This window comes from Anastrepha ludens, chromosome 3 (genome assembly GCF_028408465.1).
Source record: "Anastrepha ludens isolate Willacy chromosome 3, idAnaLude1.1, whole genome shotgun sequence".
In the NCBI taxonomy this organism is placed as follows: Eukaryota; Metazoa; Arthropoda; class Insecta; order Diptera; family Tephritidae; genus Anastrepha; species Anastrepha ludens.
In genome coordinates, this window is record NC_071499.1 from 3,206,421 (window position 1) to 3,223,543 (window position 17,123).

Consider the following 17,123-nt stretch of genomic DNA (forward strand, 5'->3'; position numbering starts at 1 on the left):
TTGGGGGAAAAGACATCCATTATTTTCTCGGCAGATGGCTGTAGTGGTCGATATCTCGTAAACTATCGATCAAAGATTTTAAAGTTTATGCTCGTTGTTTTACAGAAAAATCTGTAAGATGTAAATAATAATAAAAAATGTCATTTCGTACTTTCTATCTTGGAAGTTAGATATAATTTTTATTGATTTTTACACCAATAGTAATTAAATACAATTAAATTATATTGAGCAAAACATTTCATATATATTTACATAATTATTTATTTTTACATCTTTGCATTGCCTTTAGTTGTCAATGGAAATTTTTGTTACTTTGTTACTTTTTTGCAAAATTGCTCCTACTACTCTTCTACCCATTACTATTTACTTTAAATAAGGAAGAAAATTGTCTGATAGTAAAAATCAATAATTACACGCTTTTAATTTACAATTATACAGAATCACCAATAATAATTTTCAATAAACTTATAAGCCATTGTAAATTTATAACATTGTATATTTTTGGTAATTCAACTCTTCAATATAAAAAACAAAAATCTTAAAAAAAATTATTTGTTTCCCATTAGAGAAGTTGTGAAGACTATTTCACCTATATAAAACGTTATATTTCCTGAAAGCCTTCATTTGATTCGATTCCTCAATACTTTGCTAATATACATATGTACATACATAACTCCATACATATAACATATCTCTTTCACTCCTCCCCTTTAACATATGTAGGTGCTACGGAGCACTTTCGTGCTAGAAGTACACAAAATATTGGAGATAATAGATGAAATCGATATGATTATTCGTTTTATAACAGAAAGCCCCTCAAGACAATGCAAATCATATACGCATCGTAAACTTTGGAGACATGCATTTAAATACAAATAGAGATAGATATGCACACATACATATGTATGTATGTGTGCACATCTTTTGAATATACAATATTTACACGCATTTATGACCATCAAAATGGCACAAAACTGTGTGGAACAAAACAGTTTCGCTTCAAATTCGCTTGTTAAGCGCCAAAGTCGAAATGACAAACATTGAAAAATGACAACAACAATAATGGCTGCAACAAGCAAAGCGTCATTAAAAGTCAAATTACCTGAAAACAAAAAAAACAAAAAAACAGAAAAAAGTACTAACCAATAATAACGTGAATGACTACGATAACACTATGGACAAGCGAAACAGAACGATTTCCCAAGATCCGCAACGGTGCTCATAACGACAACGCAGACATCACTGATAATTCCAGAGTCACGTACGCCACTCGCAACCGGCCAATGATCCAATAATTCAAGCGTCCAGCAACAGCCCATATATCCAGCATTTCTCACCCTGAGCAATCTTATAAGCCTGAGAACGAACGAACGCTCAGCAAGCATTCAAATTTGCAAGTTGCAATTATATCCGATGGAGCTGGAGCGCAAAATTATTAATAGAGAATCTCATGTAACCATCCGCAACAACAAAACTGCATTTGAAACCTCTTGCACCGATAAATACTCTGCATCCTTTATCACCGATTGAACCACCCACTTACATATGCATGTGATTGAGCTTAGTTTTTGGATCGAATCGATTTTGTTGCCTTTGCATAATTGGAATGAGTGAGCTTACAGCGCAGTTGTTTGTGTGGCTTAACATGCGTGCGGATTAATGCCCATCAATAAAGAAACAAATGTATGGTTGTAAATGAATGTACCACCTATGTAAGTATTCCACTGATACTCAGTAAATGCATTCAGCGCAAGCTCAATTTTGAAAAGGAGGTCGGTCATACATACTTATGGTACGTAAGCAAGGCTATAACTTTTGCGAGAGAGCTATAATGATGCGCTCAGAAAACACATAAAAAATTACAACCATGATCTCTAAACAATTCAATATATACTACATATTTATATGATGTTGTATTATTTTGGATACCGGGCGCGAAACACCAACTGTTGTGCTGTTCATTAATTAATCGAAAAGGTAAAACAAAATTTCACACAAATAGCGCTGTTTAAAACGGGCTGGAAAGATTATACTACCTCTTAAAACACGTGGACTGAAAAGTCCCAGGCCTATCATTCAAAACGAGGGGAGTCTCCATAAAACTTTTGAACCCATTGATTCACTTGAAGGGAAGAAGAAGTGTAAAATAAAATACGAAATTCTTTTTGATCCATTGTTTTGAAAATAACAAAAGTAGTGTTACTCTTAGTAGTAGCACAATAACTCACGAAGTAATGAATAGAATGTGTGGTTTTAACAGCCGTCTTTTTAAGGTTAGTACTAACTGAAAAATAGAAGGAATGCAATAAAACTATAATATATTTCTCAATAATGTTTGTCCATAATATAATTAATGGTTTTTGTTTTTGTAGCAGCATAAACATTTCCCGTGCATATACGAGGAAATGCTGCTGAAGTGACAGTCCTTGGCCGGATATAAATCCGGGTCGTTCTGGTTACGTAGAACCAACTGTCGTGGCAACGATATATATATATATATATATATATATATATATATATATATATATATAATATAATTAATGGTAATATCGATTGCAGGGAGTTATTCAACCCATACTTCTTTTTATAGTCTAAGGATTAATCATTTATTTAATATTGCTAATAACACGACTACTTATGCATTTAAAAAACCTCATGTGCGATCTGCGCGATTGTGTAACAATTATTGTAACGTCATTAACTTCAATGAAAATTTTGTAAAATTTATCCTTGATATGTTCCACGACAGTCAGTTCTTCGTGCTGGAACGACCCGGATTTATATCTGGCCAAGGACTGTCACTTCAGCAGCATTCCCCGTATATATGGAATGTTTATGCTGGTACAACAACAAGAACCATATTTAATTGCGTGAATTTGTCTCTAAGAACATTTTGAAGTAAATAAATAGAAATGAATCTTTTGAAGTATAAATATTCGATACTTTTTTGACAGAATATATGTGATCAAGGTCAACTTCAACTTCAACTTTAGTATATATTAGAAAATGAACACAAACACAATTCTATTGAAAATCATAAATACCCTGTATCTTCATGAAAACACCGGTGGTGGGTGGAAGGAGAGCAATTGTACAAACAATAAAATTTTGCTTAGCCGTCTTTGATTTAAACCATAACAAAAGAGCCAAAGAGTCCGATCACACTCTTTGCACTGCATTCACATACAAATGTACTTATAAATATATTGTATGTATGTGTGACTTTGCAAATGCCCGGCAGGGAAAACCCAAACAACTAATGAGGCAAATTCCAAAGCTTTAAAAAAGTACTTTTGGCAATAAATTCCAGTAGGAAAGTTGCCTACAAGTTAGAACAAATGAATATAGGGAAACTATAAACAAATGAGGTTTTTTCAGAAACGCGCATGAATTTAATGAATTCTGATAGACATTTTCAAATGCCTATTAAAATATTAACATACCCAGGATGAACTTCCGCTCCAGTTTGTAGTAGAAAGACCCTTTGTTATTAAATGTCTGGATCGGGGATTTACCACTTTCAATTTCTCTCATTAGTATGACGAGATGAAGAAAATTCCAAGCTCCAATTGATAGCAGAGGTATGAGTCTACATACTTGTACATTTATGTATTATATTTCTGGTACCTTTTTGGGTACATTTGGACATTTAAAGGCTCGTATTTGGGTTAACAAAAACGTGTTATCAAACTTCTTAACACGACCATGATTAATGGGCACTTGGTTGATAACGGTGATAACAGATTTAAATGCACTTTCATACTGTCGGAGTATAATTCCATTCGTAGCAATTAAGTACAACAACAATTAAGCAGCAGTTACCAAAGTACGTATTGCCACCACATTGCACAGTATAGTTTCGTACTGAAATCGCGCCAAGTCTCACGTGAGCCATAGACGCCGTCAGCTTTGAACGTATCGCTATAAATAAGAACATTGTTTATCTAAACGGCAACCAACACAGGCCAAATCATTTCAAAAGTTTCACCGAAATTTCGTAAATAATGCAGACGTCGTATGACGCTGGTGTCACAGCCATATTCATTCATACTAATCACGCGCATATGATCTTCCATGGTGAGTCCCGTGCCGTGTTGGCCCCCAAAAACCTATTTTTTTATTTATGTATATGTGTTCTTCTATTCATGTGAGTAAGTACAAATGTGTATATGCAAGTACGTGCACAGATGCTTAGCGATCATTGACGTTACCATGGGACTATTTCCATAGGCGTGTTATGTATTGTTGATGACGCAGCGATTGGCACAAAATACAATAGTGTGCCATATATTTTTGATGAGCAATCGTTTCTACCTTGGATTGGTGGTTTGTCGCTGCATAGCTTTAAATGCTAATTTCCATACACACATCCATACACGTATGTGTGTATGCCATAAGGAAAAAGGAAATATTTTGGCAAACCACTTTAGCAGTAGTACTGGTATTTTGAAAAGTAAGCAAGAGATATGATTAGGAATTCTTCTTTATATTTGAATACTACATTTGTAGACTAATGAATGAAAACTGAAAATTATGCGTGAACGCCGAAAATCAGGCAAAAATTAAAATATTGTAACTGCACTTGGTATAGAGTTTTCTAATAGGAAAGAATCGATGTTAACATCTTTCGGTCAAATCTGTTATCATAAAACTTTATAATGAGCGATTCAGGGATGCAGTTACATATCTCTCGCGAAGGTGACGAGAATTGGATACCATGCGGTACTCTTGTCAAAATAACCCAGGCTATCACTCAAATTCAGAGTCCTAAAAAATGTAACCTCTCTGACACTTGAACGATGTCATATTCCATACATAAAGGCATATATGGAAATTTCAGTTGAAAAAGAAATTACGTTAATGTCTCGCACACAACTTGTTTTATTCCAATTCGATTCGCCCATATTAGAGAACTCTTTATAAAGTATTTATATATATACATATATATATATTTATTTGCTTATATGTTTTGGTCTTCGGTCGGAAAATAAATTTCATGCAAAGAGCTGCGATTAACTTTCCTAAATCTTAAAATTGGTAAATCTTTTAACTAAATGATTTAAAAAGGGTGTAGAAAATTTTCGAATGGTTTCGGGTGTGACAACTGAGAATGGCAAACTGTGTTGACATTTCTGTCCGGCAAGCTTTGGCAAGTCATCATGAATCGTTTAATGCCAAAACAACGCTTCCAAATTGTGGAAATTTACTTTGAAAAAAAAAACCTCTTCGCGGAGTTCATAGAGCACTCGCGACATCATCGGTGTTTATTTCTTTCGAAATGAGAAAAGAGCTGCCGTTACGGTGCTCTTACACTACGGCGCTATCGAGCCATACTGGTTGAATTTTTGTTTCCAAAAATTAATCAGTTAAATATCGACGAGATTTGGTTCCAACAAGACGGCACAACTTGTCATACAGCGCGCTTAAAAATCGATTTATTGCAATATTCAAGCCACCATATGACGCCATACGGACAGGTTTATTGGAAAAAGTGGTAAAATTTGGACTGATGGAATGTAACCATGACTATGTAACTCGCAGCCGCGATGGACATATGTATGCCGGATATCACATTCAGATAATAAATGCCATGCAATTATCTACCAGATTATAATAAAAAAAATCTATTCCAAAAATATTTCTGTTTTGTGTTATCATTTTAAGTTCTGAAGCTCTTAAAAAAAACACCCGATATAAGGGATTTCCATGGAATAGAAAAAAATGTAGTGGCAATGAAATACTCGATCGACCATAAAGTGCTTTATTACCATAAAACTTCGTCAAAGTTCGTAGTTTCAATATACATAGTTATCATTACAATGAAATAGAGTTTTTCTCACACAAATAAGTGCCGCATTTTGAACGAGTTTTTGAACTTCATAAGTTCAATTCAAATTAACTAACTAATAATAAATAACACTGGTATAAATCTGGCTTAAGCCACCACTGTCAAGAAAGCAATCAGAAAAAAAATTTGGAAATGGCAGAATATTGTAAATATAAACCAACCAAGTTTAGTATTATTTAGTTGGCCTTATTTATAGCGCCCACTTTAGCTCAATAGAGGGTGCACAGCTACCGTTCGGCAGTGCCCGGGCTCGAAACCTCAAATGATAGAAAGTTTTTCTAATAGCGGTCGCTCTTCAGCAGACAATAGCAAACCTTCGGGTGTATTTTTGCCATGGAAGAGTTCTTAATAAAAAAGCATCTGCCATTCGGAGGTAGAATAAAACTGTAAGTACCTCCATTTGTAGAACAACATCAAGGCGCTCACCCAAAAACGGGTGCAAGTGCAGAAAGCCTGGTTATTGGTATTTAAAAAACTCCTCCTAAAACACTGTCAATTATTATTCTGCGACAGTGATCCCATTATCTACATAAATAATATTACAGTTAGATATACCACACAAACATATGAGTGTGCCCTGTTATACTTCACTAAACCATGCCTTTTAACAATTGCACAACATATCATTCTTTTTGAGAAGTCGTGTCTGTACGTAGATATACATACTAAGCAAGAAGAACCAAAATTAAATCAATCCAAAACCAAAAATAAAATGAATATCTATTAATCTGGTATTTTAATATTGACCACTGCCACATACATACGTATATCAGAGAACTAGGAAGTGTGCGCATAAGAAGAGGAACTCGAAGACAAAGAATAAAAGTCTTTGAATAGGGACATTGGGAAATTTTCTTTACCACAGAGTGCGTCACACTGAGTAAAGAGGAACACTACATTTCGGGGATTCTTTTGATGGTTTTAGAATCATATAATCTCCTCAAAGTTTTTATAAACAAATTTTAAATCAAATATTAGTTACACAACTGATTTATTACTGACTCATGAAATATTATTGTTAATTTCGATTCTATCCTCATTTATGATTAAGCCTGAAATAAATTACGAAATTTAACATGCGTACTTACATTTTATATTGTATGTTTTGGTGACTTCAAGTAACTTTCTAGTACTTTGCCTAAATTATAAAAATATATACCTATTGTTCTATTATATATTAAGCAATTAAAGAAATTAAATTTTATTTTCCTTTCTCCATAAGTCTTGTAATAACTGCAAGGTGAAATGAAAGTGTGTATGTATGTATGTATGTATACCTAAAAATGTGCATACACAAGCGTGTAAGTAAAGAATTTTGTAAACCATTTTGTCTTCATTCTGATTATCATTCATTCATACTTCTATCGGTCCTAATTTGTCCGCGTAAATGAGGCACTTAAGAAAATTTTGAAAAGGAAGCTGATGTTTTCAATTATGAATTTCAATTATTTTCTAAATTTGTGATTTGTAATTTGTGTGTGCATACATATATTGATATAACGTTCTTAACGGCATGCGCTGGCAATAAAAAAAAATTGCGCACCATCCCAAAACCTTTACTTACGTGCATGCCACTTCGAATTTTGGAAGTAAAATGACATTAAAACGCCGTCGCATGAAACAATGATGACAATCACAATGACAGTAATAGTGGCAATAAAGACAAGTGCCATCACTGCCTTATTAGAAGGCTGTAAATCTCACGTAATTCCATAGTTGTGCCCTAACTTCTGCCACTCTATAAATGCGACACATACATAGGTACATAGTTAGTTATGTTTGTGCAAATGTGCAGCCACCTAGCAACCCACTAGCGCCTATACATTTACAAATGCCATTGAATTATTTGGTGCAGCTGCACTTGATTATATGCCTCCACACAAGTATATATGTGTGTGTGAAATCCAACAACAACATGAGTGGTATAAATTTATACGCGGATCAACGGTACAGCAAAGGATACCACTTGTGATGAACACTTCTCACTGGGATATGCACTGGACTTTTGAAGTGGAGGGTATACATACTTATAGCATACGCGGTCTGAGCACGAAGAGATAACGTTTTTCTATAATTCAGCCGTTTAGCTCTTACATTGCCGCTACTCAGCGCATGCACACTGTCATTCGCGAATGGCACGGCACTGCACGATCAATTCGAGCCAGATGAGCGAATGAGCAAAAATACACATGAGCTAGTTGAAGAGAAAAATAGGAGAAAACGGGCGCACTGAGCTTATTGAAACGCCATGCGCACAACAGGGAATGTTATCGGAGACGAGTTGGTGGCGCTGAAGCGACGGTGTGAGCGAAGAATATATTTCCCGAATATAAAACCTCACGGTGATGATAATTGACTCAAAAGCGTTCAATACTTCGACGAGTCCAAGTCTCGTGCGATTGCTACGGTACGGTGCGTGGAAAAGCATTAAAGGAATCGACAGTATGAAAAAGGCTCTAATCAAACATAATTAATCGATCTAAACCCGTTAACTATCACAATCACATATTACAAACCACGCAACGTTCTCGTTTTCGGAAATAGTGAATAAATTGTGGTGTTAAATAAAATAAAGGCAATCGGTTAAATGCAAATTAAAAACAGATGCAAGTGGTACCAACGAAATTGCAAAGAACGCTTTTAATTAAACATACATACATATGCACAGACATAGATACATACAAATAGACAATACATTAAATTGAATTAACAAGTCAAACCTCAAAATGTGCCCAAATTCCGGTTCCGGTATGCAGAGTGCCCAAATTCGAAAATTCGTTGAGCATGGGATGCCCGAGAAGATTATAAAAACCGTGCAGTACACACTCAAAAAACGTGCCGAAGAACGGAGTTCCACCGTAGCCAGCATGGAGATGTCACACCACAACCATGCCGCCGTTGATGCTGGCACAGGAAAGCCCCCATCTACAAGCAAAAGCTCATCGTTGAGCATTCCTCGCCTTTGTGGGCGTTTCCGCAACCAACAAACTTCCACCAAATTGCAGGATAATATCACAAATATTGGCGCTACAGGCACCGAAACAATTGAAGCGAATAAAGCCGATATGGACGCACTCGCCTTAACAACCCAAGTGACGAAAAACTTCGTGCAGCGACTTTATGGTGTTGCGGAAAAAATGCAAAGCAGCAAATTATACACGTAAGTTATCAAACCTTCTTTCCATCGATTGAAGTGCTCTATGTAATTACTAAATGAATCGCACTGTTGCTGGGTGCAGGGGCTGGAGTTAATGTGCCACTGGGTGTATCGGTATGTGTTAAGTCATAACGATGATTAAAGCCTTTTTTGATTATTACCAATTTTCGGGTATTTGGCTTATTTACATTCGTACCAACATATATGTGTGTATTTGCGCACGTGTGTGCATACAGACAAGAATTTTACACTTGTGCAATAATTTCTAATTCATTGCGAAGTTTATTTGCTTTCGCGCAATGTGCTTATTTATATCTACTTACTAATGGCAATGTCAGGATGAGCGTGTGAACGACTGCAACGTCACGCCAGCCAGCTAGCCAGCGATTAGAATTGGATCAGTTTTTGAACAGGTGCTGCGTCACATATAAGAGCACGAATGTGAGCGGTGCAAATTTCATCTACAAATACAGACTTTCACACTCACACTCTTGGAAAGTTTCCGCCTGAGAAAGTGATGCAGTCTAAAGTCTACTTGTATTTGAGAAAACGAATTGTACACAACGTCAGCACGTGGCGTTCTCTATGACATTGTTTGATAAACTGCTGCACTTCAAAATTCTACAGTCATACTTATCATATTCAGATTAAACTATTTAAAGTGATTATAATTATTTCTATTTGTAGGGGATACATACAATACTCGTATAACCCTAACTCAATTAGCACTCTGGCTACCTTTTTAAACTGATATTTTGCCTCGATTGGTGAATTGCTACTAGCAGATTAATATTTTTATTTGTATTATTAGAAGAAGCAATTTTTATTTCCTTAATAACTAATGTTTTCTTATCAAAAATATGTAGACAGCAAATACTCCTTCAGAAGAACCTGGGCTAGCCAGTCAAATTTCTTCCCCTAAGATCTATACAGTAAATGTGCACTAATTATTGTTCGAAATTTGCTAGGAGCGCATAAATAATAATTGCATATAACAGTATTGCGCAAGTAATGGTGACGTGCTTAGAACCAGAACTTTGTTTTCTTTCGCAAAGCGAAATTAAATTCATGTATGGATGCATTAAGTTAATTCAAACGTTTGCGGGTAATTGTTATTAAGAAGAAGCTACTTTTTACGTTTAATAAATAACAGTATATCTAGGAAAATATTGTAATACGCATGGCAGTGTTAGCTCCACTAAGACTTAAAAAGCATTTGAGAAAATAGTCTTCCCACATTAGGTGCGCACCTCATAAAGCTCCGACTCTGTTGTGTATGAAACATTTATTTTTCAGAAAAGCAAAATCACTTTTAAATTTATGCAAGTGTACGACTTAATGACATAAAATATAATAATAACAAATTTTTTTATAAGCGACAGATGAAAATGTTTTGTACAAAGTATATACACATATCCATACTTACATTTATGTACATGTGTATGTGTGTGTAAATATTATTGTTTGCATGCTAAAAGCATCAGCTCAGATTAGTTATGGATTCAATGTGCAATGCAACAGATCGTTGGTGCTCCATATTTAAATCTCTCCAGGCTAAGGCGGTACTTTATTTCAAATTAAGTTTGATGAGAAGGTAATAAATTAATGAATGTTTTAAATCAAACTAGCTCAGTGCATTTTTGATACATATAACTTTAATAACGAAGTCTTACTTTCACAAGCCGCCTGTCACTAACGCATTGTATTTGTCATGGAAATTCAACACCTGCCACTAATTATTAACATCAATAACGTATTTGAGTTGTAGGCGCAATACATGTCAGAAGTGTGCCGACGGTTCTTACCCCAACAACACTTCATTATTGTTATTATTTTCAAACACCCAATTTGACATATAATATTTATTTTGCGTACACAATTTAGTACAATTGGAATGCGTTTGCGAATTTGAATTTATGTATGTATGTATGTACACACATAAATATGCCTGTCATTTGGGCATCCCAGATTGGGGTAAAAAATATATTGTCCAAGCCGAGGAATATTTGGAGCAGGTGATTGCAAAAAATGTTACGCGCCAATTCCGCGAGTACAACCGTTCTGGTCCCAAGTCGATGCTCGTATGAAAATTGAACCTCAATAAAATTGCATGCGTTTTCGCACGTACGCCATTCTGCTGCGATTTCTAAGCGCATAAATATGCACAGCGTCGGAGCTTTGTATACGACGGTAGTTTTTTGCAAAAGTTAATTTTTTCGCTTGCAGTTGTAGTTTTCCCTGAGTAGTAAAGATAAAGCAATGACAATAACAAATATGCATGATAAAAACAAAAGACACAAAATTCGATACGAAAACTTGAAATAAATATTATCAAATCGCCAAACGACAATAGAGTAACGGCAGCTACGCAATTCCCCACTTAGCAACAATAAATATATCAATACATCTGCATAAATGTTAGTATATTTCCATGACAGAAAAAGCCGTAGACAAATCTCACTCACTCTCTCTCAGAACATACCTCCAAAGAACCAACGGGGAAAGAATCTCTATGAAACTAGAAAATGCTGGAACACTGTTATGTTATTTATTTGTTTTAGTTACAGACCTTACAGAAGGTTGTTTCGTTTTCATCATTCTTTGGTATCCTACACATTCTTGTTTAGTGTGCGATTAGATGTTATAAAATTCGCCTGGCATTATGCATAATGTATATATGTACATATAAATATATTCGCTTATCTTTTTTGATTCATATTTAGTTATACATTTTTGATTTTTGACTGCCTTACAGATTGCTGACGAGAACGACGCAGCCAGCGCATTTAATCGCCGTCTGTGTGTTAACATTTGTGATGTTCACTGTTTGGCCAGATATAGTGGACACAAGTGATTCCTCCGCTGTCAGCGGTGCAGAGCAAACTTCAATCAAGGGCGAGCAACATGCCCAGCGTCATAACACTTTGGCAGCCATCGCATACTTAGGTGCATTCGCTACTCATTTCGGTGCCCAAATATGGATGACATTCATCTCAGGTAAGAAGAAGTTGCATTGCTACCTGCCTAGCTCATGCATACACATATGACTATAATTCAAATGAGTATAAGGAAAAGAACAAAGGGAAGACCTGAAATGAATAGATATTCTTTAATAATATGGGGAAATAGAATAACATAGATTGAAAAAAATGAGTTTGTACCTTTTCTAATTTTATGCTAAGTATTTTATGTAACTGGGACTGTATAGAAAAATTTGAATCCAGAATTACCCAAAATAGAGGCAAACGAGGTTATAATATTAGGATATTAGGCGCGGACTTGTACCGCCCAAAATGAACTAATTCCGCAGACAGTTTAATTTAAAGATCATACACAATTACGAATATTATATATATGTATGTATGCATACAGGTGCAATTAAAAGTGTTTAAAACAGCAAAAATCAGATTACGTCAGTAAATATGCACGCATCGACATACATACATATATCATATTTGCGCACGAGGTTCGCATTTAAGTTGCATGCACTGCTTGCGTATGCAATCTATACAAAAGATAGTTAAGATCATGAAATTGACGTTGGTGATAAAAAACAGTGCCCGCCAATAAAATTTCAGGCTATCTTATTGAATGACCAATAACGGCTGTCTTAAATCCAGTGCAAAATAGTTGTGAGTAAGCAAGGCTAGTCCCCAATGTGTTTGCCCTGGCAACTAGTCTAGGTATATTGTATGTACGGGAGTAAAATAAATAAGAAATATCGCGATCGCCGCAGTTAAACCTTTCATTTGTTAGCAATTAACTGTGGACTAGTACCACACCGAATTGGAGTAGTTGTCACGTGGTCTAAGCATAGACCGATTTACTGCGGAGAATATAATGAATACTCTCACTCATACGTCAAAGGTGTCGTATATTGATACATATATACATATGTAGGTGTATATGTTTTGCACGAGCAAAGATTCACATTACAGACTAAAGTGTAAATTCAGAGCAATAAAAATTTTTGGCTGTCGGTGAATTACGCGTATGCACGAGTAAAGGGCATTACTCTGGAGGTATTTACAGGCAGAAGGTGTACGTGCACATCAAAGCTTGTCAAAAAATTAACAAGGGGCAAAACTTTTTCCCGGAACTTTAAGAGCCACAATTTATTATCACATTTTTATATAAATGCTAGCTACTACTTTCAGATAATTTAAAGATATATATAGTGAATTTATTATTTATATATGTATATACATGTACACACACATACATAATTGGTGCATACATCCTTTACTAGGTGTTTTTACTAAGTGTCTGACCGTGCTTCACTTTAATTTTTGGTGTGCGTCTTGAAACTTTCATGGCAGAAATGCACTCGAAGTTTGCTATTGCCACCCGAAGAGCGCGCGCTTTAAGGCAATCCTTTTTCCATAATTTTTCGTTTCTTGTCCATGGGCTTCAAACCCAGAGACGCCGAGTGATAATCACACACAAATCCACTTGACTACATAAAATATGATAAGCATTTTCATTATTTTCATGAGTCCCAAAAAGCTTGTGGTTTACCATTAGAATGTAGAAGCTCGCAATATCTACAATAATATTGTTTCGTATAATAAATTGAAAATAGTAAGAATTTTTAGAAACTATTATGGATTTCAGATCCATTGTAGCACTGTGTCATTCATTTTTGCAGTAAAACGGGGACTCGCCTAGATTTTTGCTTAAACAAGGAGGATCTTACATCTTTAGACGGACTTTGCAGGCAGATGGTTTGTCTTAATTTTTTCGTGGTTGAATTATTTTTGCTTTCGGACTGATTTATTTCATTTTAAGATTTGGTTTTGAGTAGTTGAGGTCAAGCTTAAATATTCCAGCCAAAAGTCAATTCAGTCACTTCTTGAATTCCATTTCTCCATAGGTTAACCTAACCTAGACTTGAATTCCAATAATAGTTATTTAAGCACAATATTTTACATACTTATATTTAATCAATGTCTAACGGATCGTATTTTGCTTTTCAGGGCTATCGCTGTATTTCTCGTTGCCACGTCACACATTTGGACAGTGTCAGCAGATTTTGTTTCCACGTTATTTCGCACTGAGCTCTGTGTTGAGCATCAGTATGTTAATACTTTTTGTCAAGTACTTCCTTAACTCGTGGACTGTAGCCACAATGGTGCAATTGACAGCACTGGCTACCACCGCCTTAATTGAGTTAATGATACGTCTCTATCTCGCACCTCCAATGCTGCGACTGATGCACGAAAAATACCGGATTGAAGGTGCTATCGGTAGTGGTCGGGAGGTGGGGTCTCTCGAGCAAGGCGATCTCATCAATTGTCCACACTATCAGCGCATCCACAAAACATTTCGCCGCATCCACATGACGATAGCCATGGGCAACATGACGGTGCTGTTAGCTACCTGCCTTCATTTGTATTTTCTCGCATCGAAAATACAAATTAGCTAAGGTGGTAGAAAAGAAGTATATATTGGAAGGATATACAACAAAAGTGAAAACTAACCCAGCGATCAATATACATGCATTAACAGACTACAAGAAGATTAAATTGTAACTAGCTGCGGCAGCTACCCGAATGCAACACATATACGCATATACCATACTTATAGATCTTCATGTACGGCGATCTTTCCTACGCTACCAACGTACCAGGATATGCGAATGTGCGAATTTTCAACTATATACCAAAAACGAATTGCATTTGTAGTATTTAAGTTAAAATTGTCTTCGTAATGGCATATGTATTAGCATTAGGTCTGTAATCAAGCATCGAAATTATTACTTACCTCCATCTCACAAAATCTTTCATGAAAAATTCATTAAATTTAAGTATGTAAATTACTTACGAAAAGTATTCGTATATAGAAACTGTGATACCCATAATGCATGCATATGCACCTCCCCATTTTAAATCATGCCATATGAACCCCCGTAACGTTGTGGACCTGCAATTTCAGCTAGGTGATACAAATTTTAGACCTAAATACGTATTCGCATCGTCTACTTTCAAACATTCATACATTTGTACATCATGAGCTTTTGTCCATCCAACCACAAAACCAAATTACAGGATTTTTTATGTTAACGATTGAATGAGTATATATTTATGTATGTATGCGTGTGTGTGTCATATTATCCAAATAACTTAGATTTTATACAAAATTTACGCATACACACCGAATTATAAATTTCTGGCGCCTTTACCGAATTTTTATTATTGAATCGAAATAAAAATGTGATTTTACATATGAAATGTATTTGAAAACAATATTAACTATACAAAATATTATATAATAATAAGTAACTCGTACAGGAGTTTTGCATGTTTGTATTATTACGATATAATTTTATGAAAGTGTGAGAAATGAATATGGACCAAGAGCAGTGTTGATTTCGAGACCTCAGTCCTATGAAAATAAAATAAAAACGAAATTAAGACATTTTAAAAGAACTGTTTTTTTAAGTAAGAATGTACAAAGGTTTTTGATTCTTATCAATGCATTTATTTTGTGCGATTTTTTAAAATTGATGGCAAAAGTATGACTTAATGCAACCGAAATACGAAATACGAGCTTAGAGAAGCAAACAAGGCAAATAAGGTTCCCACGAATCTAGGGTTACCGGAACGACCCAGATTTATATCCGGCCAAGGGCTGTCACTTCAGCAGCATTCCCCATATATGTATGGGGAATGTTTACGCTGCTACAACAGCAACAAGGCAGTTTGGCCCAGCTTAAATTTCTCTTCTTCTTGATTGGCGGGCTAACCTCTTACGCGATTTTAGCCGAGTTTAACAAAGCGCGCCAGTCGTTTCTTTATCGTGCACATCGTTGGACACATCATTGTGAAGTCAACCTCTTTTCCACCTGATCTTTCCAACGCAGAGGAGGCCTTCCTTTCTCTCTGCCACTACCAGATAGTACCGCATCGAATACTTTCAGAGCCGACATGACCCATCCTACGTAGCTGCTGGATCTTTATTCACCGCACTATGTCTATGTCGTCATAAAGCTCATACAGCTTATTGAATCCAGCTTGAATTTACTAAGGATAAAACAAAGTATCCACTGGACTCACGCAAAGAGTCCCCGTCTATTGTGTAAAATTTTAGGCAACCATAGGAACCCTCTCTGACGAGCAAAAGCCTGTCACTTTGTTCGCATTTTATATGGAACAGAAACGTGGACCGTGCCAAACGAGTACGACTGAGTGCTAGGTAGGAGTATTGTTGTTGTTGTCGTTGTTATAGCAGTTTACTAAGCCCTGCCGGTATGGTGTAGGCACCAGTCGTCATCGTCTAACTCATCTAACGGCAAGCCCAGGCTATTAGGCGAATGGATTTATGGAGGCATGTGAAAAGGTGGCTAGAATCCTCGGTGTGCTTTTCACAGAAGGTCGACGCTCGCTCTGGACGCTTCAGTACATCAACAACCGATGAAAATGAAGAAAATTGTTACGGAGAATCGTCGAATCACAATTAAAGAAGTTTCTGAGGGTGTCGGCATATCGGTTGGCTCATGCCATGCAATCATTTCGGAAATTTTGGGCACGAAGCGTGTGGCGGGCAAGTTCGTTCCAAAATTGAATTTTTACTAAAAACAACGTCGCATGAGCATCGCTCAGGAATTGTTGAATGACGGGTATATGAATTGTATATATTGTTCAATTATGGGTATATGGTTATGACATCGAAAGCAAAGCCCAATCGTCCCAATGGAAGAGTCCAGTAGAGTCAAGATCAAAAAAAAGCTCGCCAAGTTCGATCAAATGTCAAGGGTTTGCTCACTGTTCTCTTCAATTACCATGGCATAGTGCATCATGAGTTCTTACCACAAGGTCGTACGGTAAATAAGGCATATCACCTTGAAGTTATACGCCGTTTGCGTAAAGCAATACGAAAAAACGCCCGAAGTTGTGGAAAAAATGCATGGCTTTTGCATCATGACAATGCACCTGCTCACTCGTCTTTGCTTGTGAGAGGTTACTTGGTTAAAAACAACACCGTTATCATGCTGCAGCCACCATATTCACCAGATTTGGCCCCTACGACTCTTTCTTGTTCCCAATATTGATGAGACCCATGAAATGACGGAGTTTTGCGACGACTGAAGAGATAAAAACCGAATCGCTGAGAAAGCTC

At 36.1% G+C, this 17,123-nt stretch overlaps 2 protein-coding genes across 18 annotated transcripts in view; one reads left to right on the top strand and one right to left on the bottom strand.

The window, feature by feature from the left end:
• LOC128856850 (blood vessel epicardial substance) overlaps positions 1 to 17,123 on the bottom strand; it is a 67,694-nt gene that overhangs the window by 25,228 nt on the left and 25,343 nt on the right. The gene's annotated exons all lie outside the window — the stretch shown is intronic.
• LOC128856852 (transmembrane protein 205) lies at positions 8,160 to 15,328 on the top strand. 2 transcript variants are annotated; one of them, XM_054092261.1, is made up of 3 exons: positions 8,160 to 9,008; positions 11,761 to 12,002; positions 13,982 to 15,328. In XM_054092261.1, the coding sequence occupies exons 1-3, from the start codon at positions 8,575 to 8,577 to the stop codon at positions 14,428 to 14,430; spliced, it is 1,125 nt and encodes a 374-aa protein (XP_053948236.1). In that variant the 5' UTR covers positions 8,160 to 8,574; the 3' UTR covers positions 14,431 to 15,328. The 2 variants fall into 2 exon arrangements, with proteins under 2 accessions (XP_053948236.1, XP_053948238.1); XM_054092263.1 differs by lacking the exon at positions 8,160 to 9,008 and adding an exon at positions 10,487 to 10,599.

Coding starts and splice junctions, on each gene's coding strand:
- LOC128856852 (XM_054092261.1), top strand. CDS start 8,575: ATGTGCCCAAATTCCGGTTCCGGTATGCAGAGTGCCCAAATTCGAAAA. Junction 9,009..11,760: donor CAAAGCAGCAAATTATACAC/GTAAGTTATCAA, acceptor ACTGCCTTACAG/ATTGCTGACGAGAACGACGC. Junction 12,003..13,981: donor ATGGATGACATTCATCTCAG/GTAAGAAGAAGT, acceptor TTTGCTTTTCAG/GGCTATCGCTGTATTTCTCG.